Genomic DNA, 27935 nt, shown 5'->3' on the forward strand with positions numbered 1-27935 from the left:
TCTTTCATATATCTGTAGTTTATTGACCAGTGGAGATTCGGGGTGGAATAGGTCTTCAAAAACCCATGCTTTCTGTAAAAGGTGACTGTGCTTGTCGTAAGAGGCGACTAACAGGATGGGGTGGTCTGGTTCGCTGACTTGCTTGATGCATGTCATTGATCCCTGCAATTGCGTGGAGTGATGCTCATGATATCAATCATTGGATTGTCTGGTCCAGACTCGATTATTTACAGATCCCATCATATAGCTGGAACATTGCTGAGTGCGGTGTTAAACAACAAACAAACAAACTAGTTTATTTGTCATGCTGTTGTGTCAGGTGGTCTGGTGACGATTTGGTTGATGTTATTGTAATAAACGTCGTACAGTGTTGCTCATTATATCAACCACTTGCCCAGATCCTTTTACTGACAACCTGGTAAATATATAGACACTAAGGGCTTACCTCCAACAGATCCTTTTACTGACAACCTGGTAAAAATATAGACACTAAGGGCTTACCTCCCACAGATCCTTTCACTGACAACCTGGTAAATATATAGACACTAAGGGCTTACCTCCCACAGATCCTTTCACTGACAACCTGGTAAATATATAGACACTAAGGGCTTACCTCCCACAGATCCTTTCACTGACAACCTGGTAAATATATAGACACTAAGGGCTTACCTCCCACAGATCCTTTCACTGACAACCTGGTAAATATATAGACACTAAGGGCTTACCTCCCACAGATCCTTTCACTGACAACCTGGTAAATATATAGACACTAAGGGCTTACCTCCCACAGATCCTTTCACTGACAACCTGGTAAATATATAGACACTAAGGGCTTACCTCCCACAGATCCTTTCACTGACAACCTGGTAAATATATAGACACTAAGGGCTTACCTCCCACAGATCCTTTCACTGACAACCTGGTAAATATATAGATGCTAAGGGCTTACCTCCCACAGATCCTTTCACTGACAACCTGGTAAATATATAGACACTAAGGGCTTACCTCCCACAGATCCTTTCACTGACAACCTTGTAAATATATAGACACTAAGGGCTTACCTCCCACATATCCTTTCACTGACAACCTTGTAAATATATAGATGCTAAGGGCTTACCTCCCACAGATCCTTTCACTGACAACCTGGTAAATATATAGACACTAAGGGCTTACCTCCCACAGATCCTTTCACTGACAACCTGGTAAATATATAGACACTAAGGGCTTACCTCCCACAGATCCTTTCACTGACAACCTGGTAAATATATAGATGCTAAGGGCTTACCTCCCACAGATCCTTTCACTGACAACCTGGTAAATATATAGACACTAAGGGCTTACCTCCCACAGATCCTTTCACTGACAACCTTGTAAATATATAGACACTAAGGGCTTACCTCCCACATATCCTTTCACTGACAACCTGGTAAATATATAGATGCTAAGGGCTTACCTCCCACAGATCCTTTCACTGACAACCTGGTAAATATATAGATGCTAAGGGCTTACCTCCCACAGATCCTTTCACTGACAACCTGGTAAATATATAGACACTAAGGGCTTACCTCCCACAGATCCTTTCACTGACAACCTTGTAAATATATAGACACTAAGGGCTTACCTCCCACATATCCTTTCACTGACAACCTGGTAAATATATAGATGCTAAGGGCTTACCTCCCACAGATCCTTTCACTGACAACCTGGTAAATATATAGATGCTAAGGGCTTACCTCCCACAGATCCTTTCACTGACAACCTGGTAAATATATAGACACTAAGGGCTTACCTCCCACAGATCCTTTCACTGACAACCTGGTAAATATATAGACACTAAGGGCTTACCTCCCACAGATCCTTTCACTGACAACCTGGTAAATATATAGACACTAAGGGCTTACCTCCCACAGATCCTTTCACTGACAACCTGGTAAATATATAGACACTAAGGGCTTACCTCCCACAGATCCTTTCACTGACAACCTGGTAAATATATAGATGCTAAGGGCTTACCTCCCACAGATCCTTTCACTGACAACCTTGTAAATATATAGACACTAAGGGCTTACCTCCCACAGATCCTTTTACTGACAACCTGGTAAATATATAGACACTAAGGGCTTACCTCCCACAGATCCTTTCACTGACAACCTGGTAAATATATAGATGCTAAGGGCTTACCTCCCACAGATCCTTTCACTGACAACCTGGTAAATATATAGACACTAAGGGCTTACCTCCCACAGATCCTTTCACTGACAACCTGGTAAATATATAGACACTAAGGGCTTACCTCCCACAGATCCTTTCACTGACAACCTGGTAAATATATAGACACTAAGGGCTTACCTCCCACAGATCCTTTCACTGACAACCTGGTAAATGTATAGACACTAAGGGCTTACCTCCCACAGATCTTTTTACTGACAACCTGGTAAATATATAGACACTAAGGGCTTACCTCCCACAGATCCTTTCACTGACAACCTTGTAAATATATAGACACTAACGGCTTACCTCCCACAGATCCTTTCACTGACAACCTGGTAAATATATAGATGCTAAGGGCTTACCTCCCACAGATCCTTTCACTGACAACCTGGTAAATATATAGATGCTAAGGGCTTACCTCCCACAGATCCTTTCACTGACAACCTGGTAAATATATAGATGCTAAGGGCTTACCTCCCACAGATCCTTTCACTGACAACCTGGTAAATATATAGATGCTAAGGGCTTACCTCCCACAGATCCTTTTACTGACAACCTCGTAAATATATAGACACTAAGGGCTTACCTCCCACAGATCCTTTCACTGACAACCTGGTAAATATATAGACACTAAGGGCTTACCTCCCACAGATCCTTTCACTGACAACCTGGTAAATGTATAGACACTAAGGGCTTACCTCCCACAGATCCTTTCACTGACAACCTTGTAAATATATAGACACTAAGGGCTTACCTCCCACAGATCCTTTGACTGACAACCTGGTAAATATATAGACACTAAGGGCTTACCTCCCACAGATCCTTTCACTGACAACCTGGTAAATATATAGACACTAAGGGCTTACCTCCCACAGATCTTTTTACTGACAACCTGGTAAATATATAGACACTAAGGGCTTACCTCCCACAGATCCTTTCACTGACAACCTGGTAAATATATAGACACTAAGGGCTTACCTCCCACAGATCCTTTCACTGACAACCTGGTAAATATATAGACACTAAGGGCTTACCTCCCACAGATCTTTTTACTGACAACCTGGTAAATATATAGACACTAAGGGCTTACCTCCCACAGATCCTTTCACTGACAACCTGGTAAATATATAGACACTAAGGGCTTACCTCCCACAGATCCTTTCACTGACAACCTGGTAAATATATAGACACTAAGGGCTTACCTCCCACAGATCTTTTTACTGACAACCTGGTAAATATATAGACACTAAGGGCTTACCTCCCACAGATCCTTTCACTGACAACCTGGTAAATATATAGACACTAAGGGCTTACCTCCCACAGATCCTTTCACTGACAACCTGGTAAATATATAGACACTAAGGGCTTACCTCCCACAGATCCTTTCACTGACAACCTGGTAAATATATAGACACTAAGGGCTTACCTCCCACAGATCCTTTCACTGACAACCTGGTAAATATATAGACACTAAGGGCTTACCTCCCACAGATCCTTTCACTGACAACCTGGTAAATATATAGATGCTAAGGGCTTACCTCCCACAGATCCTTTCACTGACAACCTGGTAAATATATAGACACTAAGGGCTTACCTCCCACAGATCCTTTCACTGACAACCTGGTAAATATATAGACACTAAGGGCTTACCTCCCACAGATCCTTTCACTGACAACCTGGTAAATATATAGACACTAAGGGCTTACCTCCCACAGATCCTTTCACTGACAACCTGGTAAATTGGTCCAGCCTTGGACACTAAGGGCTTACCTCCCAAAACTACAGTAAAATATGTTTATAATGAACACGCTTATAACAAACTGACGGATATTATGCACTTAATTTTTGGTCCCCGCCATTTGCTGTGTAGATGTTGTATGTATGCTTATAATGAACTACAGTCATAACAAACTGAAATTAGTGATCCTATTGAGTTTGTTATAACCTTTTACTGTAGTTGAGACTATATGACTGAGATACTGTTCAAACCCAGGTTAGTGATGTTGAGTTTTCATTTAAGCTTAGAGGTATTGATTGTGTTTAAGGATCAATGTTGTGTGGACATATAAGGGTTAGTCACAAACTTGCACTTGGTGCATGTAGACATAAATATTAGGTTGGGTTTAATGATTAAAACTGAACATTATACAATGTACATTTATAGGGTGTCATGAACAAGGTGGGGCGGTTGGGTAGCCTCGTGGTTTAAGCGTTCGCTCGTCACGCCAGGTTTGATTCCCGACATGGGTACAATGTGTGAAGCCCATTTCTGGTTTCCCCTACTGTGATTTTGCTGGCATATTGCGTAAAACAATGCTTACTCACTCACACAGTCGTTAAATAGGTATCCATTGGGTGTGATATGGAAGTTACCAGGACGTAAAAGGCAACTATGCTTGTCGTAAAAGGCAACTAACGGGATCGCATGGTCAGGCTCGCTGACTTGGTTGATACATGTCATCGATCCCAATTGCGCGGATCGATGCTCATGATGTCAATCACTGGATTGTCTGGTCCAGACGGATTTTTTACAGACCGCCATCACAAAGCTGGAATATTGCTGAATGCAGTGTTAAACAACAAACCAAACCAAAAGCTCTCAGTTAAGACCTACATCCCTCTGTTGTATTGATTCAACAAGGCCCTACCACATTGACGCTGCATAAGGTTGACACTGCAGTCATGCTCTGGTAGCCTTAAAGCAGGTCATGAAATACTTTGGGAATTAAACTCTCGGTTTGACAAGCCAGCGTAATGAACTGACTACAATCACGACAGCAAACAATTACACCATCGGGGCATCATGACACTCAATTCAGCCAAGAACCTGTCAGTCACACCCATCACCCGACTAGCAATGTGGTGCTGGGATCTATTCTCGTATGAGACGAGGAACGGGTATGCCACCAATGCAAATGATGTCACTGTTTCTTCATGATGTTGTATGTCGCAGTTGTCACTGTGTAAACAGATCTTGGTGGTGACTGATAATCCCTTACACCTAGCAACTCCTGACTCTCTTTCTGTTTGCGGGGTGGTCAGGTAGCCTAGTGGTTAAAGCGTTTGCTTGTCACGCCGAAGACCCGGGTCCGATTCCTGACATGGGTGCAATGTGTGAAGCCCATTTCTTGTGTCCCCTGCTGTGATATTGCTGAAATATTGCTAAAAGCGGCGTAAAACTATACTCTCTCACTCACTCTTTCTGTTTGCATTGTGTAGGGCACTGCTCGCAAAGTTGTGTCCCTTAGCCATGTCAGAATACTGTGTTCAGGGGTTCAAGTGTCTCCCTTGACTATGATCCTGGGGTTTTCACCATCATACCCATGCTTGTGGGTTCTGTTTAATGTTTCTGGATGAATGAATTTTCAGCTGTTATGGATAAATGTTTAGGTCCATGTAATAGAAACATATGACAGAAGAGATTTTCTTTGGCAGGGTGCATTTGTGAAAAGTGATTTTAGGGCTACGACCATCTTCATTCCCCTACTTTAACATAGACTTGCTTCTTCAAAGTAGACCTGTTCCCTACTCATGGTATGATGAAGTAAGATAACTGTACATGCATGTTTTGAGACAGTCCCTACTCTAGGTATGATGAAGTAAGGTATCTGTGTGTGCATGTTTTGATACAGTCCCTACTCTAGGTATGATAAAGTAAGGTATCTGTGTGTGCATGTTTTGAGACAGTCCCTACTCTAGGTATGATAAAGTAAGGTATCTGTGTGTGCATGTTTTGAGACAGTCCCTACTCTAGGTATGATAAAGTAAGGTATCTGTGTGTGCATGTTTTGATACAGTCCCTACTCTAGGTATGATAAAGTATGGTATCTGTGTGTGCATGTTTTGAGACAGTCCCTACTCTAGGTATGGTGAAGTAAGGTATCTGTGTGTATACGTTTTGAGACAGTCCCTACTCCAGGTATGATAAAGTAAGGTATCTGTGCGTATACGTTCTGAGACAGTCCCTACTCTAGGTATGATGAACAAGTACAGTATCTGTATGTACACATTTTGAGACAGTCCCTACTCCAGTTATGGTGAAGTAAGGTATCTGTGTGTGCATGTTTTGAGACAGTCCCTACTCTAGGTATGATAAAGTAAGGTATCTGTTTTTGCATGTTTTGAGACAGTCCCTACTCTAGGTATGGTGAAGTAAGGTATCTGTGTGAACACGTTTTGAGACAGTCCCTACTCTAGGTATGATGAAGTAAGGTATCTGTGTGAACACGTTTTGAGACAGTCCCTACTGATGTGTAGGTTACAGGGAATGTAATGTATATCTATTCTGCTGAGATGAGCTTCTTAACTACACCAGTACTTTGAGGTCAGGACAGGTCACACCAACAGTAGATCAAACCACTGGACAGAATCATGCTATCAATATCAGGGGGTGGTTTCAAAACCAATTTGGTTAAGTAATACAGCAACTGTTTTCTTTGCAGTCAGTACTCCTGTTTTGAAAAAAACAAATCATTAAATTTTTTTTTAGTTATGTTAATCTTTCATCGCCTTACTCTGTCTAATACACTATAGTTTGGAGTGGTCAGGCTGCCTTCGGTTTGAAGCAGTTGCTGGTTTGGCCGAGTTTCAGGGTTCATACGGAGATGAGTAGATTGTAGTCTGTGAGGCCCATGCTTGGCTGCCTCCATAATCATGCTAAAATAGTGCTGAGGACAGCATAACACCATACCCACTAACTGCAGCTGAGCCGTGAAGATCCGGGTTAGAATACCGTATTCAACATAATAAACGCCCATGGCGATATTTGCTGATATGTTGGTTAGTGAACAATCCCAATTAGCACCCATTTCGATTGATAAATGTACACAAGACTTACTTATTTGTGTATAATACGTACTCATGTGCTATATGCACCCTTAATTATGGGCAACTAGATTATATCTGTCATATATAATTCACACAAACTTTTCTTTTGTATCTATCAGGCTGTCAGCATAAACCACAAAATTTACAATCTTTAACTCTGTTTTTTTTTTCACAAAAAATTATATTCTAATAAGAGCCCCCTATTTCTTATTTTGAGACCACCCTGGGTGCTATTATGTCGAATACGGTAGGTATTCAGCAACCCATCTTTGACTATGCTTGTCGTAAGAGGCCACAAACAGGATCAGGTAGTCAGGCTCACTGACTTGGTTGATGCATGTCATCGTATCTCAAATGCGTGGATTGATGCTCATGATGCCAATCACTGGATTGTCTGGTCCAGACTTGATTATTTACAGATTGGCATCATACAGTTGGAATGTTGCTGAGTGCGGCATTCACTCACTCACTCACTCACTCACTCACTCACTCACTCACTCACTCACTCACTCACTCACTCACTCACTCAAACATCTAGCCTACCCTGGATTAAGGGTGAGCAGAAACCATCCTGAAAACCCCCCAAATTGTTTAGAAACAAACAAAGACTGTATGTTCTGCAGTGTTACTGTTGAGTTTTGAACATCTAGAACATAATATTTTTGATAAAACATCATATATCCTACTACTGGTAAAGGGAGAGGCAGCCTTGTGGATAAAGCGTTTGCTGGCCATGGTGAAGGCCCTGGTTTAATTCCTAACATGAGTACAATGTGTGAAGTCTGGTGTTCTCCTTCAAAACAACTGGTAAATAGACTTAATGACTTCTACCTAGTGCTGTATTAAAGCTAACCTCACTCGGGAATATGGGAGACCTGTGAAGATGCGGGGTAGACTAGATCTTCAGCAGCCCATGCTTGCCGAAAAAGGCGACTATGCTTGTCGTAAGAGGCGACTAACAGGATCAGGTGGTCAGGCATACTGACTTGGTTGATGCATGTCATCGTATCTCAAATGCGTGGATTGATGCTCATGATGCCAATCACTGGATTGTCTGGTCCAGACTCGAGTATTTACAGTCCTCCATCATATAGGATTGAATATTGCTGAGTGCGGCAGTAAACAACAAACAAACAAACTAATGGCTTCTCCCTAGAGCTGTGTTATTGCTAGCACTCTGGAACTCGGGAATTCACTCAGGAACGAACAAGCCACAATCAAACTAACAATACTTGTATCTGTAGATGAGTTTGTCATTCGTACCCAAAGACAGTGACTGACATAGATTTGGGCAGAAACTGGTTGTACGAGATCCTCCCCACCCCACCCCCAAGGCTGGGGTGTGTCACTTCCAGGTGCACTTGACAACACCTTCCGCACAATGCATCCTCAGGAAGATGTGGGATGAGAGGAGACAGTGTCAGTGGGGAGGCTTTGTGAACTGGGTCCAAATGTCAACTCATTTCCGACATAAGTAATTGGTAAATCTGGAACATGATTGGTTAGTTTCTGATGGGAAGCATGTGGTAGGCTTTAGAGGGTTAGGGGGCCGTCGGGTAGCCTAGTGTTTAAAGCGTTCACCCGTCACGACCCGGGTTCGATTCCCGACATGGGTACAACATGTACAATGTGTGAAGCCCATTTCTTGTGTTCCCCGCCGTGATATTGCTTGAATATTGCTAAAAGCAGCGTAAAACCATACTCACTCACTCACTTTAGAGGGTTAGGTTGAAGGTATTGACTCAAGTATATTTACTTGTATAAAAGGACAAGGTAGACACAATTTTATGGATAACTTCTTTAATACTGTAAAAAGTTGTTATCCATAAAATTGTGTCTACCTTGTCATCCGTCAACTTCTAAGTTATGCCTATCAAACAATGTATAAAAGAAGTTTCAGAAGGAAGATTTTGCATCCTTCTGTTTAAGAGATCATGACAAATATTCAATCTCGGGATGTAATTTCTATACTTATGGTGGGTTGGTGGTTCACCCCTATTAATCTGAAGCTTTTTCTGTGAATTGTGGGGGGCATGGGTGGCCCAGTCGTCTAAGGCGCCGCAATTCGCTGTGCAGAGTTGCGTCCCTTGGGCACACCAGAAACCTATGATTGTGGGTTCGAATCCAGGTTTGCCCTGATTATGTTTCTAGGTTTGTCAGCACCATACCTGTGCTCATGGGTTTCACCGAAGTGGTAAACGTCTGAGAACTGCATCACTTCGGGCTTTCCTCCCACATTAAGCTGTCACGCCGTGAGATAACTGGAATACTGTTAAAAGCGGCTTTAAACCCAACTCACTCACTCACTGTATAAGTGCAATAATCTTGGATGCGGCGTTAAACCCCATTTCATTTCACTTCATTCTTTTGAGTCCTATGTATATGGATTATAGTTTTTGAGCTGACTGAAGAAATTTGAATATTCTTGGTCTTTGGACAAGTGGGTTAAGTCGAGAATTGTTGTCCAGGAGAACAGGAGGGTGGTTCAATATCTGAACGCAAAGAGGCTGTGTGGTGTTAGTTCTATGAGATGCATGAGAGGAATGCGACCTCTTGCCCTGTGTAAATAGTGTGATGATAGTGTCAAGCTGTGGACTATATCTCATCTGTGACCAGCTGACTGGGACATGCTTTATTTACTCCCTATGTCTCTATCACAGCAGTGTGGTGACCTCCATGCTCTCTGCACAGGAGAATTAATGGCCATAACTCCAGGGATGGTATCAAAACTATTTTTTTGTCTTTTCAGTGTTAGTTATTTCAATATTTCAAAAGCTGGTGCAGACTGGTTTTTAGGTGAATACCCTTATAAACATGATAAATGCAAAAATATATTAAAGTTAATCTTATAAATATATTAGTCAAACATAGTAACTTCACATACTGTTCGTTTAGTAAGTAACAAACTGTAGGCTACTAATTTCACCAAGAGCTGGATAAAAAGCAATTGTAATCCAACAGGTTTGCCCGCTCCTTTTAATTGAGATTGATGACATTGTTTTCAATTTCTGAATTCTCGGTTTATTTCAAGGTTTATAGTGTTCGTATGTTCATCTGAGGTGCCGCAATTCACTGTGCAGAGCTATGTCCCTTGGGCACACCAGAAACCTGTGGGTTTGAATCCTGGTTTGCCCTGATTATGTTTCTTGGTTTGTCAGCACCATAATCAGGAAAAATTGCTCGTGGGCTTCACCAAAGTGGTAAACATCCGAGACCTGCATCACTTTGGGCCTTCCTCCCACATTAAGCTGACATGCCGTGATATAACTGGAATACTGTTCAAAGCGGCATTAAACCCAACTCACCGGCATTAAACCCAACTCACTCACTCACTCACTCACTCACTCACTCACTCTCTCTCTCTCTTTCTCTCTCTCTCTCTCTCTCTCTCTCTCTCTCTCTCTCTCTCTCACTCACTCACTCACTCCTATTTTCCTTTTATGTGTTTATCCAAGTATGTGAACATTTATTACTGTTCATGTTTGTACAATATACATCAACTATGCACCAATTATAAATATATATGTACTTTATGAAGCATTAGCTGATCCAGATTATAAAAGCAAGTCTAGCCAGCTCTAGGCTATGAAATCCTCATCAGGGATAAATGTTTTTCAGAGGAGAGAAACGTATTGTCATAAAAATGTTCATGGACTATATGTTAGTCTAAATATACATCTTCACAAACAAAAATAATGTCTATTACTTAGCATGCCCTTCTGGCCCCAGGAACTTTTTATTGACTGTCATCCGCTATAAAATCTCCTTCCTGACCCGGTATATGTTGACGTTATCAATGATGGAATATGAGGCTGACTTATTTACTTCCTTCTTTGGAGGGGCGGTCGGGTAGACTATTGGTTAAAGCAATCGCTCGTCACACCGAAGACCCGGATTCGATTCCCGACATGGGTACAATATGTGAACCCATTTCTGGTGTCCCCCACCGTGATATTGCTGGAATATTGCTAAAAGTGGTGTAAAACCATACTCACTCCTTCTTTGGAACTCTCAGTCATGCTTTTGTAGTGAGTGAGTTTGTTTTTACGCTGCTTTTAGCAATATTCCAGCAATATCACGGTGGGTGACTCCAGAAATGGGCTTCACACATTGTACCCATGTCGGGAATCGAACCCGGGCCTCTGCGTGATGAGTGAACGCTTCAACCACTAGGCTACCCCACCGCCATCATTCTTGTGAAGGATCACCGAGGCATCAAAATGGGGGTCCCTAGGGGACCACTGTACCAACAACAAATATAATATCAGGCATATATCTACAGTTATAGAAATCTGTGCTTGTCCTATAGTCCTTGCCAAATTGCCCAATAGTTAAGGTATCATAAGGACTAGTAGAAATATGCCATTTTTTGGAGATTTGCTTTTTGTTATCATTATAAGGACTAGTGGATGTTCATTTCTACCGCTGATCAAAGCTTCCAAACTTAGTTCCCTTGGCACAAAATTGAATATTCTTTATTTCATAAAATCTTAGGACCTGGGAAAAATTGTAAATCAACTTGGGATTTTTTACTGTCATTAGCTTCAGACTTATGCCGAATATCAACCTCGCAGCAGGTCTAGATAAACCCCTGAATAAAAAGTCTTTGTCAATCCTAGCTTACATGAACTATGCATGGGATTTTCCTTGTTTGCTACAAAACAGTGACTGAGTGAAGGACATAATCAAAATTTCTGTGCAGGCTGTGGTCATGATCATGGCTAAAATCAAATTGGTTTTGATGATTCAACAGAACTCTTTGTTCACATCCTATAGGATATAGGGAAAATCGTTTGCATTGTTTCTACCCAAAAATTGCCAAAAGGATGCAATATATTCATCCACTCCCCTTTACTTCCTGGTTGGGGATGCATTTGAAGCACCGATCTCGTATTTGTAGGAGGAAATCGTGGCGGTATTATGAGGGATGTGTATGCCGAAAGCACCTATCTTGTACTGTGAAAGGATAACATCCAGATACAATTATAATGATAAAAAGCAAAAGCTAACTTTCAGTTTATGTAGACCTGAGGCAGTATTGCATTCCTAAAAAAAACTTCAGCCATAGAAAACAGTCATCTACCTGATAAATGAACCCGGCTTGGTTCTTGTCCTTTGAAAGAATTCCATATACAATCTAAGTAGGATATACCATGAGTATTTTGTATTTTGTCATTGCTCTGAATGCTCCCTCTGTCAGTGTGCAGCATTACGACTACGCCCCCATTTACTCACGCTTACAGAGAGAGTTGTGTGCTTGATGTGATGTGTCCATGATCTACAGGCGTTGAATTGAAAGGATTATTTTTCTTCATGTTATTTGACCTCATTGGCATGACTTAATGGACAGATTACCGTGGTACGGTTCAGTTGGTTGGTTGGTTTGTTGTTTAACGCCGCACTCAGCAATATTCCAGCTATATGACGGCGGTCTATAAATAATCGAGTCTGGACCAGACAATCCAGTGACTTATATCATGAGCATTGATCCACGCAATTGGGATGGTTGACATGCATCAACCAAGTCAGCGAGCCTGACCACCTGGTCCCGTTAGTCGCCTTTTACGACAAGCATAGCCACCTTTTATGGCAAGCATCGGTTGCTGAAGACCTATTCTACCCCGGAATCTTCATGGGTCGGTACGGTTTAGTAGCTAGGAGGAATTAGCTTTGCCGACTTGTTGAAATATATTGTACTCAGGCGCAGGCAATGATAGTTAACCAGCCCATTTTTCTCGAGTATCAGAGATTGCTACACATGTAACGAGTTCACACTGGATGCACCTCCTTTTAACCATTTAGGATTTAAGGCAACATAGCCTTACATTTTGTTGGTTGTTTGTTGTTTAACGCCACACTCAGCAATATTCCAGCTATATGACGGCGGTCTACAAATAATCGAGCCTAGACCAGGCAATCCGGCGATTGACATGAGCATCGATCCACGCATTTGGGATCGATGGCATGAATCAACCAAATCAGCGAGCCTGACCACCCGATCCCGTTAGTCGCCTCTTACGTCAAGCATAGTCGCCTTTTACGACAAGCATGGGTTGCTGAAGACTTATTCTACCCCGGATCTTCTAACATTATGTAATTCCTGAGGAAAAGCGTTGACTGGGCTCCTGACTTCGCATAGGCTGTGATTGGATGGCACTAACATGGCGTTCATTTGTCCTCGCTAACAAATCAAAACAAACGGTGGAGTTTGTTTGAGAAGTAATATTGCTACCACGAAAAATTGATGTATAATGTTAACGGCCCAAACAAACTTTTGAGGTGTAGAATATCTCCATTTTTGTTTCCAACCATAATTAAGGCATAGCTACTGCGAGTTTTACCGGGACATATTTGTACCATCTCTTTCATTAACCCTTTAGGGTTAAACAGGGACATATTTTACCCAGTCACCTGTGTTTGGTTGTACATTACATCATCGCGTGTGTTTAAGGCTGTGAGGGGTTAAACAGAGATGTACATTACTAAAGTGTGACCATCAGATGAGGGGGTAAAAGTTGTACATGATACCATCACGTGTGTTAGGCTGTAAGGGGTTAAACAGGAATGTACATTACTATAGTGTGACCATCACGTGTGTTCAACTGTGAGGGGTTAAGCGGTTGTTCATTACACCATCACGTGTGTTAGGCTGTGAGGGGTTAAACAGGGCTGTACACTACACCATCATATGTGTTAGGCTGTGAGGGGTTAAGCAGGGTTGTACATTACATCATCACATGTTTTACTGTTCGGCTGTGAAGGGGTTAAACAGGGATGTACATTACTATAGTGTGACCTTCACATGTGTTCAGCTGTCATGGGTTAAACAGGGCTGTACATTCCTATAGTGTGACCATCATGTGTATTAGGCTGTGAGGGGTTAAGCGGTTGTTCACTACACCATCACCTGTGCTAGGCAGGAGGTAATAAGTGTCAATACTGCCCTGCTCTAGGAGCTTTGCCTCAATGTGCCTGGGGCTTGTAACAATGTTGATGTTGGACACACTCTGTATCTACATCATCAGTTCATCACCCTGTTGGTGTATATCCCACAACACAAATACAACTTACATGACAAAGATGATGTTCTTTGTCATGTGTTTACATGTAAATATATATACAGTGAAATATTGAGGTTATTTTGGATATATATCTTGGTTGTGGACATTGGTGGTATATATGACAGTGTTCGAAATAATTTTGAAACTCAAAAAGACAGACGGGCAGGTAACCAATAAATGTTGCCTGCCCATCTTCAAAGTTATCTGACCCGTGAAGATTCCGGGTCTTCAGCAACCCATGCTTGCTGTAAAAGGTGACTATGCTTGTCGTAAAAGGCGACTAACGGGATCGGGTGGTCAGGCTCGCTGACTTGGTTGATGCATGTCATCGATCCCAATTGCTCGGATCAATGCTCATGATATCAATCACTGGATTGTCTGGTCCAGATTCGATTTATTACAGACCGCCGTCATATAGCTGGAATATTGCTGAGTGCGGTGTTAAACAACAAACCAACCAACCAATCAAAGTTATCTGCCCACATTCAGACATTATAAATATTGAAAAATCACGAAAAGTAAGAGACAAATCGCGTCTTGATTCAGTGGAAATAGTGCAAACAATTACTTAATCTACGAGGCGTTGTTATAAAACTGAATAAGTTAGTACATGTTCTAAAATTATCTGCAAGACAGTCGGGCAGGTGGAGGAAAATTTCATGTAGCCTGACCGAAAAGTTGTCAGTCAGTCGTGGGCAGGTGGGCAGGTGGCCAGGCAGTTATTTTGGACACTGATATATGAGTTAACAGTAAAGAGAAACAAAAGAATTATTAAGCAACATATTACCAATCTCGTGTGTCTCAACATTTTCAGAAATATGTTTTTAACCTAATCCATTAGGTAGCTTCCTGGTACCATCTCTCCTCAGCACAGAGTTTCTCTAGCTCAGGAGATGGCTAATGTTGGTTGGTTGCCACACTCAGCAATATTCCAGCTATATGACGGCGGTCTGTAAATAATCGAGTGTTGACCAGACAATCCAGTGATTGATATCATGAGCATCGATCCACGCAATTGGGATCGATGACATGTATCAACCAAGTCAGCGAGACTCACCAACCGATCCCGTAAGTCGGTATATCGGTAAATTGAGGTAATTGAGGCTGAATATTTTATTGACTGAGTAAACATTATGTTGTAACAGCATCTTGTTTTATTCCATTTATGAACATCAATTCATACCTTAATGTCTTATATTGCTTTAGGGGGGCACGGTTGGCCCAGTCATCTAAGGCGTCATGATTTGGTGTGCAGAGTTGCATTCCTTGTGCCGCCAGAAACCTATGATTGTGGGTTCAAATCCTGGTTTGCCCCGATTATGTCTCTAGGTTTGTCAGCACTATACCCATGCACGTGGGTTTCACTGGTGTGGTAAACGTCTGAGACCTGCATCACTTCGGGCTTTCCTTAGGACCCACATTAAGCTGACCATGATATGACAGGAATACTGTTAACATGGTTAAGAGCAGGGTTAAACCCAACTCACTCACTCACTCAATATTGCTTTAGAATTTAGAATTATACAGTATATCATGATACATATGTATCGCAAAACGGCCTTGTGCATCACAAAATATTGTGATACACTTTAAACCTCGTAAGGATAAGAATTTATGGATGAACAATTTCTTTATTACAATTATTTGTTCATCCATAAATTCTTATCCTTACTTAGTACTCCAACTTCTAAATGCCTATCAAAGAAGTTACTTTAAACCTCCATTACCCATCCCTACTTTCTAACTATTATTTAACAACTGTCTTTTTCTGTAAAATAGTTAATTTCAGAGACCAGATGTTAGTCTAGGGAGAAGGTTCCCTTCACTAAGTAATTCCCCAGGAATACCTCTAGGTCACAGGGTGGCCATGTACCTGTATGTTAACATGGTTAATGGCCTAATCTCGTTGGGTGTCAAGGATGATGAATCAGCATTGTGTTGTGTTCACCATGATGTGGGGGCGGTCGGTTAGCCTAGTGGTTAATGCGTTCACTCGTCACGCCGAAGACCCGGGTTCGAATCCCGACATGGGCACAATGTGTGAAGCCCATTTCTGGTGTCCCCCGCCTAGATATTGCTGGAATATTGCTAAAAGTGGCGTAAAACCACACTCACTCACTCACTCACTCACTCACTCACTCACTCACTCACTCACTCACTCTTAGGACAAGACCACCTCCGTGGTCCAGTGGTAGAGCTTCCTGGAAAGCGGGAGGTCCAGGATTCGATCCGGTCCACGTCATACCAAAAGACATTAAAAGATGGTACTTCTTGTTACCCTGTCTAGCGCTCAGAATCAAGGGGATCAAACAAGGACTGGTCAGTATACTCTGTCTGAGTGAAGTATTCATGTTAAACTGCAGCATGGTATCTACTCACTCACTCACTCACTCACTCACTCACTCACCATGATGTGGTATTGAGTCGTGAGCCCACCCAGTGCTGGCTTGGCTTCAGGCTCCCCGGAAAGTCAGGATGATTCTGTGTTTATGTATGATGTGCCTGTCATCAGGTCATCAGTGCTCTATCAAATCAAGAAGCTGACAAAGTAGTTTTCTTAACCATCATAATGATTTAGCCTTGTGATCATTGTGAATAAGTGGATTTTTTGCTGCACCACAGTCAGCAATATTCCAGCTGTAGATTAATAATTCAGTTTGGACCCGACAAACTAGTGGTTGATATTATGAGCATTGCCCTAAGTTGTCAGGATACGATGACACGCAATCAGCTAAGTAACCAAGCCTGTCCATCCAGTCTGGCCAGCCAGTCAACAGAAAACCTGGGACCTATTCCAACCTGGGATGTTGTGATCACGTGACTTTGTCACAAGGTTTTATCACAGTGGAGAGGGGGCAATGGTGTCTCTCTCTGTCTCTTACAAAAATGTTAACCACACCCCACACCCTATATCCCACACACACCATATAGTCCCGATACAAGGTGTTCATGAAAAGATGCATTTATCCTGTCCCACCGCTGGCACCCATTACAAACACATGCAAAGGCATGTCAATTTAAAAGAAATAATACCAAAACGATTTGCGTATTCCCTATTAAATGGTGGGTCCCAATGACTCTCTCTCTCTCTCTCTCTCTCTCTCTCTCTCTCTCTCTCTCTCTCTCTCACACACACACACACATACACACACACACACACACACACACACACACACACACACACACACACACACACACACACACACACACTGAGATTTGAAGAACCTTCACCTTTAGCATCTTAGTGGTCAGACAAATGTTGTTTAGAGGTCTCCTGAAGTATATCAGCCAAAGTATTGGCCTCAGTTAACCGTCACAATGTTTAACACACCAGTGATCAATGTGACAGATGCTAGGAACACGACACATTAATGTAGACTGAATATACACAAAAAAAATCTTACTTAATCAATACTATCACAATGTCAGGTGATTCATTCCACATACAGTCACATCACTGAGAGCTGATTGTTGGCCTCATGGTGAGTGAGTGAGTTAATATTTAACATCACATCGGCAGTATTTCAGCCATATCATGACGATGGCCTCTTGGTTAAGTGTCAGCTGGTCGTGCCGGAGTTTGATTTCACAAACCGGTGTCTGCAAGTTGGGATATTGCTGTAATATAGCTCTTTTGGGCATAATATGAGAAATCCAATTATCCTCAAAAGTATACTGCTCGGAAGAAATCATGGCATGGCAGATTAACTATAGTAATATGGAATCTCTCCCCTTTTCTCTCTTTCACTCTCTCACTCTCTCTTAGGATAGAGTGGTGGGGTAGCTTAGTGGATAAAACATTCACTCGTCACGCTGAAGGCCCAGGTTCAAATCCCAATTTTTGGAGTTTCCCGCTGTAATTTTCCTGGAATATTGCGAAAAGCTGTGTAAAATCCATCACTCACGAACTCACGAACTCACGAACTCACTCACGAACTCACTCACGACATCACTCACGAACTCTTAGGACAAGAGCGCCTCCCTGGTCCAGAGGTACAGCGGCCGCCTCTAAGCTGAAGGTCTGGGGTTTGATCCACGGCCGCGTCATACCAAAAGACGTTATACCCTGTCATGTTACCCTGTCTAGCACTCAGAATCAAGGGGATAAAACAAGGACTGGTCGGCTCGTCAGTATACTCTGTCTGAGTGGGGTATTCATGTTAAACTGTGGCATGGTATCTCAATGTGCTAGCACTATAAATCACCATCAGTCCAGACTAGTACAAGCAGACATACACGCACACATGCTTGCACGTCGCTAAGTGCAATAATCTTGGACACAACGTTTAACCCCATTTCACCTGACCTCACTCACGGGACAGATGTGGGGTCATGTTAAGGCCCCGCCCCAGGCCATAATTCATGGGGTGACTCCTGCTGTTGTGTAAACTCAATGTAGTATTGATTCATTCAGATAAGCCAGATCAATGTGACTTACACTACTTGCATAAACTAGTGCAGCATGTATAATACATGACTTGCTCATGTTACCATAGTATTGAATGAAATAGGGTCTGCTTGTCTGGTGCAGGTTACGTAACAGGTCATAGACATGGCAAAAGTCAATAGCATACCTTTTAGAGGGTTTTTATCTGTAATATTTTCATGGCTCAAGTTTGTATGTTTTACATGCTCCTTTTGAAAGAGGGTTTCTGCATTCCTTTGAAAGCTTGCATTACCGTATTCGACGTAATAAGCGTCCAGCTTTAATAAGCGCCCAAGGCGTCATTTGCTAAGATATTGGCTAGTGAACAATCCCAATTAGCACCCCTTCTGATTGATCAATGTTCACAAGACTTATTTATTCACGTATAATACGCACTCGTGTGTTATATGGGCATTTAATTCTGGAAAAATATATCTGTCGTACATAAACATTTCAGGCTGTCAGCATAAACCACAAAATTTATCTTTCAACTCTGTATTTTTCGCCCAAATAACATTCTAATAAGAGCCCCTTAATTCTAATTTTGACAGCGCCCTGGGCGCTTATTACGTCGAATACGGTATGTTATGATAGTGTTCAGAAAGCACAGACACAATGTCTGGGATTCTTTGTCAATATACTGCTGTGATATAACCTTTTCATGCAGAACATGTGATCAGATTATTATGGGGTCGGGCTTTACGAGATCACAAGAAACTCAGAGGAAACTCACCCGGAACTCACAGGAAACTCACAGGGATTTCACACGGAATACAACTGAAGTCTGGATTGCTTTGAAGTTCAACATTTCAACAATGAGAATAGATGGATTGTTTTATTGTAGCCTTGTGGTTGAAGCATTTGCTCGTCACGCCGGAGACCTGGGTTTGATTCCCTATATGGGTACAGTGTGTGAAGCCCTTTCCTGATGTCTCTACCCTGATATTGCTGGAAAGTTGCTAAAAGCAGCATAAAACCACACTCACTCACTCACTCACTCACTCACTCACTCACTCACTCACTCACTCACCATGCTCACTCACTCACTCACTCACTCACTCACTCACTCACTCACTCACACTCTCACTCACTCACTCACCCACCCACAAACCCACCCAATTAGGAATATGTCATTAATAATTTTTGTGGAAAGATTTAACATTTATTAAAACTATCTTATGTATGTCAGCAGATCTGTGTTATTAGTAATATTTCTATGCAGATATTAATAAGGGGATACACTATTTATGAAGTTTTGGGCCAGAATAGGTCCCCAAGACTTCTCCCACTTGGCCTGAGATCAATGACAAGGGAAAAACAGCCTGTCAAGATGTTTGACCTCCCGAATTGGATCACTGCCACTGACCACTGGTGCCTGGATAAGACTTTATTAACACATTGATATTCTATTGCAAGAATATTGCTTATATGTTGCTGGAGCATAAAACAACATTCACTCACTCTGACTTTGTTATAAGTCTTCCACACAGCTTACTGTCCTTTGAGATAAATACGATAAAATTATCAACAATCATTTATCACAAAACATGTTATAAAACCTGGTACTAGATGGTATGAATGAATTCGGGTCCCTGTTTGTTCTCAGCATCAGCAAACACTTTCAACAACGTCATAATAATGGATCTCTCTGTGAATTTACAGACAACCTGTCGTCATGTTATTATGTAACTATAATTGTATCAGTGACTATTTTCATTATCATATTCAAGTCGCACAAATTCCAGACCGGCTTAGCTATTTAGTTATATCCTTGATTTGATGGCTGGCCCAGTCGTCTAAGGCGCCGTGATTTGCTGTGCAGAGTTGTGTCCCTTGGGCACACCAGGAACCTATGATTGTGGGTTCGAATCCCGGTTCGCCCCGATTATGTTTCTAGGTTTGTCAGCACCATACCCGTACGCTTGAGTTTCGCCGAAGTGGTAAACGTCTGAGACCTGCATCACTTGGGGCTTTCCTCCCACATTAAGCTGACATGCCGTGATATAACTGGAATACTGTTAAAAGCAGCGTTAAACCAAACTGACTGACTGACTGACTCACACTGACTTGATTTGATGGGTTCCGCATGTGTCTGTTTGTCCCCATGACTTACCATGCTTCCTACACGAGTGAACTGATGTGGCTGATGTTGTTAAATGAGGCATGGAGTGTACAGTCACGAGTGTGCATGATGGGGTGATGTGGAGTACACATTTCCTGAAGATGGGGGGATGCTACGTGATTGAGCGGCATGGCTGGAGATAAGTCAGCAGGACTGGGAAGAGCATTTTTTGTGAATGAGTTAAGATAGGGTTTGCTTGCAGAAATTGTTTTTCTGAAAACATTTGATATCCTTTTGATATGGGCAATGATGTGAGGGTTTTAAGTGCAATGTTGTTATGGACCTGTGGCTGGTGAGGCTGAATCACTGCAAACTCAACCACCCAACAGCTCAATCACCAACCTGAGCAGTAGGGTTGAGTTTTTCGTGATGAATACCCTACCACCTATCTATTAGGATACCCCCAATTTGAGTACCCTCCCATGAGGATACCTCTCTCTCATGAGGATACCTTCCCCTCCCATCAAGATACCCTCCCCTCCCATCAGGATACCCTCACCTCCCATCGGGATACCCTTCCCTCCAATCGGGATACCCTCTCCCTCTAATGAGGATACCCTCCCCCTCTAATGTGGATACCCTCACCTCCCATCAGGATACCCTCACCCTCTGATAAGGATACCCTCACCTCCCATCGGGATACCCTCCCCTCCCATCAGGATACCCTCACCTCCCATCGGGATACCCTTCCCTCCAATCGGGATACCCTCTCCCTCTAATGAGGATACCCTCACCCTCTAATAAGGATACCCTCCCCTCCCATCAGGATACCCTTCCCTCCAATCGGGATACCCTCTCCCTCTAATGAGGATACCCTCACCCTCTAATAAGGATACCCTCCCCTCCCATCAGGATACCCTCACCTCTCATCAGGATACCCTCACCCTCTAATAAGGATACCCTCACCCTCTAATAAGGATACCCTCCCCTCTAATAAGGATACCCTCCCCTCCCATCAGGATACCCTCACCTCCCATCGGGATACCCTCACCTCCCATCGGGATACCCTTCCCTCCAATCGGGATACCCTCTCCCTCTAATGAGGATACCCTCCCCCTCTAATGAGGATACCCTCCCCTCCCATCGGGATACCCTCACCTCTCATCAGGATACCCTCACCTCCCATCGGGATACCCTCACCTCCCATCGGGATACCCTTCCCTCCAATCGGGATACCCTCTCCCTCTAATGAGGATACCCTCCCCCTCTAATGAGGATACCCTCCCCTCCCATCGGGATACTCTCACCCTCTGATCAGGCAGGATACCCTCACCCTCTGATCAGGATACTCTCCCTTCCCATGAGGATACCCTCCCCTTCCCATCAAGATACCCTCCCCTTCCCATCAAGATACCCTCTCCCTCCAATCAGGATACCCTCCCCCTCCCATGAGGATTCACTCACTCATTATTGTTTACAGATGACACAAGTACGGTATGCTCATCATCAAAACAACAGCAATATATACCATATGTTCGCTAGAAATGTAATGAACATGATTACTCATAGAGCACCCAAATTGTTATGAATATCTTAATCAAAACATTAAAGTGATGACTGCACAACATATACACAGTATCATGCTTAGAGGACCCAGTAAATATGGAGCAGGCATAGGTGTACATGCCCTGTAGAGTTATCTCCCTTTCCACGTCATTCACTGTTGATTTGGTGTACACACTACATACATTTAGCTGTATCATCGTGGTGCCTTTATTCGTCATTATGTCTGAAAACAGAAATAGTAAAGGAGAAGTTAACGAAGTAATTGGCTCTTGTTTCAGGTGAGAGCGGGGCAGGCAAGACAGAAGCATCCAAGATCATTATGCGATACATTGCTGCAGTCACAAATGTAAGCGGACAGAAGGAAGTAGAAAGGTAAGGAGAAATGATCACATGTATGTCACATGACCACAGACCCGTGAAGATCCAGGGTAGAATAGGTCTTCAGCAACCCATGCTTGCCGTAAAAGGAGACTGCTTGTTGTAAGAGGCGACCAACGGGATTGGGTGGTCAGGCTCGCTGACTTGGTTGATGCATGTCATCATATCCCAATTGCGTAGATGGATGCTCATGATGTCAATCACTGGATTGTCTGGTCCAGACTTGATTATTTTCAGACCGCCACAATATAGCTGGAATATTGCTGAGTGCAGCGTTAAACAACATAAGTCAAGTACTGTTAGATTCACTCACTCACTCTTGAACTCATTCATGAACTTAGCCTTGCTCCAAGGCTGTACTGAATGAGAAGTACATTGGTCTATTGTAATTATATCCTTATGATAGGCAAGTCTGGATGAGCGGACAGTACTAAGGATGCCAGTCTGTTATAGGGACAACTTTTTCTTATTATTTATATAATCTAGGAATTATGATTTAAACTAATAAATTGCCTTAGAGACTTGTACAAGTCTATTATGAACTCGCCACCCATGAACTCATCACTCATGAACTCGCCACCCATGAACTCGCCACCCATGAACTCGCCTATCATGAACTCGCCACTCATGAAATCAGCACCCATGAACTTGCCCTCATGAACTCCTCGCTCATGGACTTGCCACCCATGAACTCACCACTCATGAACTCGCCACTCATGAACTCGCCACTCATGAACTCGCCACTCATGAACCTGCCACTCATGAACTCGCCACTCATGAACTCACCACCCATGAACTCGCCTATCATGAACTCGCCACTCATGAAATCACCACCCATGAACTTGCCCTCATGAACTCCTCGCTCATGGACTTGCCACCCATGAACTCACCACTCATGAACTCGCCACTCATGAACTCGCCACTCATGAACCTGCCACTCATGAACTCACCACGGATGAACTCACCACCCATGAAATCACCACTCTTGAACTCACCACCCATGAACTCACCACCCATGAACTCACCACTCATGAACTCGCCACCCATGAACTCGCCACCCTCCCATGAACTCGTCACTCATGAACTCACCATTCATGAACTCACCACTCAGGAACCATCACTCAGGAACTCACCACTGAGGAACTCACCACCTATGAACTCACCACCCATGAACTCGTCACTCAGGAACTCGTCACTCAGGAACTCGCCACTCAGGAACTCACCACTCAGGAACTCACCAACCATGAACTCGCCACTCATGAACGTGCCTATGAACTCACTTGCAAACTCATGAAATAATTTCAAGAACTCATAAACTGTGATTTAACAAACACAAACATAAGGCCGGTCATCTCAGTGTTTGTTATCCAGCAAGGCAGATGGTGCTTTTGAATGGTGGGAAAATGACTTGATGCCTGGAACAGCAGTAATTTGAATTCAAACTCCATTACACAAACCTTGAGGAATGCTGAAACTGCAAGATGTTTTCTGCTGGAAATGTTAAGTGTATGTTTGTTTTTAATTAGTCTTGTGCTCATTTGATATTATTTTATCGTCACTTCAGCAGGTTATCATTATGAAATCATGTTTCAGGGTAAAGGATGTCCTCATCAAGTCCAACAATATTCTGGAAGCATTTGGAAATGCCAAGACCAATAGGAATGATAACTCAAGTCGCTTCGGTAAATACATGGACATCAACTTTGACTTCAAGGGGGATCCGGTCGGAGGTCACATTAACAACTACTTGCTGGAAAAGGTAAGTGTTTCTACCAACCACAAAATTTTCAATGATATTTCCAAATTTCAATTGATCTGTAACGTATTTGTTGGTGTTTAGTCATTGGATAACTGTTCCACTGATGCAGTGCTAAACAACAACAAACAAACAAACAAACATTATTTCAGGGGTTTAGAATACATAACGTTCTTCCATCACCCAAGTGTACATATGGCTGATATTTGGTCTAGTCGCTATAAATAATGAATTAAATCTCGGCCTGGTTCAAAGAAAGTGGGAGTCTAGCAGTTGCTCTGACTATTGAGGGTTCATGTTTTTCACTTGACGAGAGGTTGAGAGTGGCCATTGCATACCGGCTCAACACATGGCTTCAATACCAGGCAATGCTAGGGTTTGCAAAACTGATGAAAATGTTCATTAACAGGCTATATATGGACGTCTGCATATATCAGTGGTATGTACAGCATTCCTGTTTACTGGAAATTACCATTTTTTTACCGGTAAGATTAGGCTTGGACCAGTAATTCATGTGACTGCCAGTCCCTATGGACATGATGGACCGGCAAATAAAGAACCTTATAATTTGTTGTTGTTGAACAAAACATCGGTGATATTCATATGAGTACATTTTTTTAACAAAGTCAGATCGTCTGTTCCATTAGGGCTTCCCCATGTCTATTTCTAGGTTAAATATCCATTTGTAGCGAGTTCGTCTCTAAATATTTAAAAAAAGATAGAAATTTGGGACTGAAATTTGTGTAAATGATGTATAGATCTAACTTAGTTACTTCAGAGCTGACATCTTTGCACTGAACATGATGTTGAAAGAATTAAAACCAAATAATTTTCATATGTTTTTTTATTTGTTGAAAGTTGGAACTGGCATAAATTAGGGGGGACTGGTAATTTTTAGAGTTGCCAGTCCATAAGTACTGGCAGTTTCAAAAGCCAGCGGAAACACTGATGTATTGACAGGTGATGGAGGAATGTTATGTGTAAAACCATTGAAGTATTGATGACTGATGACATAGGAAAAGATGTGTTTTGAAATGAGTAAGTTTTTATTTAGGCAATCATTATCACAGTATACTAGGGGCGGTCGGGTAGCCTCGTGGTTAAAGCGTTCGCTTGTCACGCCGAATATCCGGGTTCGATTCACGACATGGGTACAATGTGTGAAGCCCATTTCTGGTGTCCCCTGCCATGATATGGCTGGAATATTGCTAAAAGCGGCGTAAAACCATACTCACTCACTCACAGTGTACTAAGACATGAACACTTTGTGATCTCTACCAACAATACGGACAGCCTCCATGGTCTAGTGGATAGAGCATCTGCCTGGAGACGTTAAGAGATGGTACTTGTTGTTACCCTGCCTGGCATTCAGCACTAAGGGGGTAAAAAAAACAACACTGGTTGGGTCAGAGTCGGAGTGTACTGTGTCTGAGCGGGGTCTTCATGTAAAACTGAGCCATGGTATCTCGGTAGGCTACAAAACTGGCATTAGTCCAGACTAGTACAAGCAGAAACACACACACACGCACACACGCATGCACTCGCTTTATAATTGCAATAATCTTGAACGCGACATTAAGCCCCCTTCACCCCACCTCTACCAAAAGTCTACAAAACTATCAAGAAAGTCCACAATGAGGATATTCAGAGAAGTTGTCGTTAGGCAACATGTACAATGCATGGTATTATTGACCTTCATGACAGTGCCTGTAATTGTGTTCCAGAGTCGGGTTGTGTACCAGCAGGATGGCGAGCGGAACTTCCACTCCTTCTATCAGGTGAGTACTTGTTTCCCCCTGTGGGGATGCAGGTTAGAATAGGTCCCAATCAATCTATGCTGGTCATATGAAGCGACTAAATGGATGGAGAGATAAGATGCGGTAACTTGTTTGGTAGCATCATGGCCTCCAAGAAGGCATGGCGGTTGTTCACAATATCACTGGAATGTCTAGCCCAGACTCGATAATTTTACAGGCTGCCGTCATGTGGCTGGAATATTGCTGAGTGCGGTGTTAAACAACAAACAAACAAACTTTGCATAAAACAACTTTTTGTTCACTCTTTTTATGAATTATTTAGACCTGTTTCATTGTTCTATGTAAAAGAAGAAAAAGGCTAAAGAACTAATGTACATAAATGAACTCAGTTACTACTGGATTGAAAAGCATGCACACTTTCATGTGGTATTGTCTGTATCCTACAGCTTCTGTCGGGAGCACAAGATGACCGGCTGAGCAAGTTGAAGCTGACCAGAGACTCCACACAGTATCATTACGTGAGACAGGGAGGGAGTGCCAAGGTAAGCCCTACTCCACACAGTGTCATTACATGAGACGGGAAGGGAGTGCCAAGGTAAGCCCTACTCCACACAGTGTCATTACATGAGACAGGGAGGGAGTGCCAAGGTAAGCCCTACTCCACACAGTGTCATTACGTGAGACAGGGAGGGAGTGCCAAGGTAAGCCCTACTCCACACAGTGTCATTACGTGAGACAGGGAGGGAGTGCCAAGGTAAGCCCTACTCCACACAGTGTCATTACGTGAGACAGGGAGGGAGTGCCAAGGTAAGCCTTTCATCACACAGTGTCATTACGTGAGACAGGGAGGGAGTGCCAAGGTAAGCCTTACTCCACACAGTGTCATTACGTGAGACAGGGAGGGAGTGCCAAGGTAAGCCTTACTCCACACAGTGTCATTACGTGAGACAGGGAGGGAGTGCCAAGGTAAGCCTTTCATCACACAGTGTCATTACGTGAGACAGGGAGGGAGTGCCAAGGTAAGCCCTACTCCACACAGTATCATTACGTGAGACAGGGAGGGAGTGCCAAGGTAAGCCCTACTCCACACAGTGTCATTACGTGAGACAGGGAGGGAGTGCCAAGATAAGCTCTACTCCACACAGTGTCATTACGTGAGACAGGGAGGGAGTGCCAAGGTAAGCCCTACTCCACACAGTGTCATTACGTGAGACAGGAGGGAGTGCCAAGATAAGCCTTACTCCACACAGTGTCATTAGGTGAGACAGGGAGGGAGTGCCAAGGTAAGCTCTACTCCACACAGTGTCATTACGTGAGACAGGGGGGGAGTGCCAAGGTAAGCCCTACTCCACACAGTGTCATTACGTGAGACAGGGATGGAGTGCCAAGGTAAGCCCTACTCCACACAGTGTCCTTACGTGAGACAGGGAGGGAGTGCCAAGGTAAGCCAGACTCCACACAGTGTCCTTACGTGAGACAGGGAGGGAGCGCCAAGGTAAGCCCTACTCCACACAGTGTCATTACGTGAGACAGGGAGGGAGTGCCAAGGTAAGCCCTACTCCACACAGTGTCATTACGTGAGTCAGGGAGGGAGTGCCAAGGTAAGCCCTACTCCACACAGTGTCATTACGTGAGACAGGGATGGAGTGCCAAGGTAAGCCCTACTCCACACAGTGTCCTTACGTGAGACAGGGAGGGAGTGCCAAGGTAAGCCAGACTCCACACAGTGTCCTTACGTGAGACAGGGAGGGAGTGCCAAGGTAAGCCCTACTCCACACAGTGTCATTACGTGAGACAGGGAGGGAGTGCCAAGGTAAGCCCTACTCCACACAGTGTCATTACGTGAGTCAGGGAGGGAGTGCCAAGGTAAGCCCTACTCCACACAGTGTCA

At 43.1% G+C, this 27935-nt stretch overlaps 1 protein-coding gene across 1 annotated transcript in view; it reads left to right on the top strand.

Moving 5' to 3' along the window:
* The window catches only part of LOC124144348 (unconventional myosin-Id-like), an 82377-nt gene that overhangs the window by 25588 nt on the left and 28854 nt on the right, over positions 1-27935 (top strand). The window contains exons 3-6 of the mRNA XM_046513715.2: positions 22432-22525; positions 24125-24290; positions 26012-26065; positions 26491-26586. Coding sequence (XP_046369671.2) covers positions 22432-22525; positions 24125-24290; positions 26012-26065; positions 26491-26586 — 410 coding nt within the window. The remainder of the gene's footprint in view (positions 1-22431; positions 22526-24124; positions 24291-26011; positions 26066-26490; positions 26587-27935) is intronic.

This window comes from Haliotis rufescens, unplaced genomic scaffold, assembly GCF_023055435.1.
Source record: "Haliotis rufescens isolate VD_foot unplaced genomic scaffold, xgHalRufe1.0.p SCAF_10, whole genome shotgun sequence".
Lineage (NCBI taxonomy): Eukaryota > Metazoa > Mollusca > Gastropoda > Lepetellida > Haliotidae > Haliotis > Haliotis rufescens.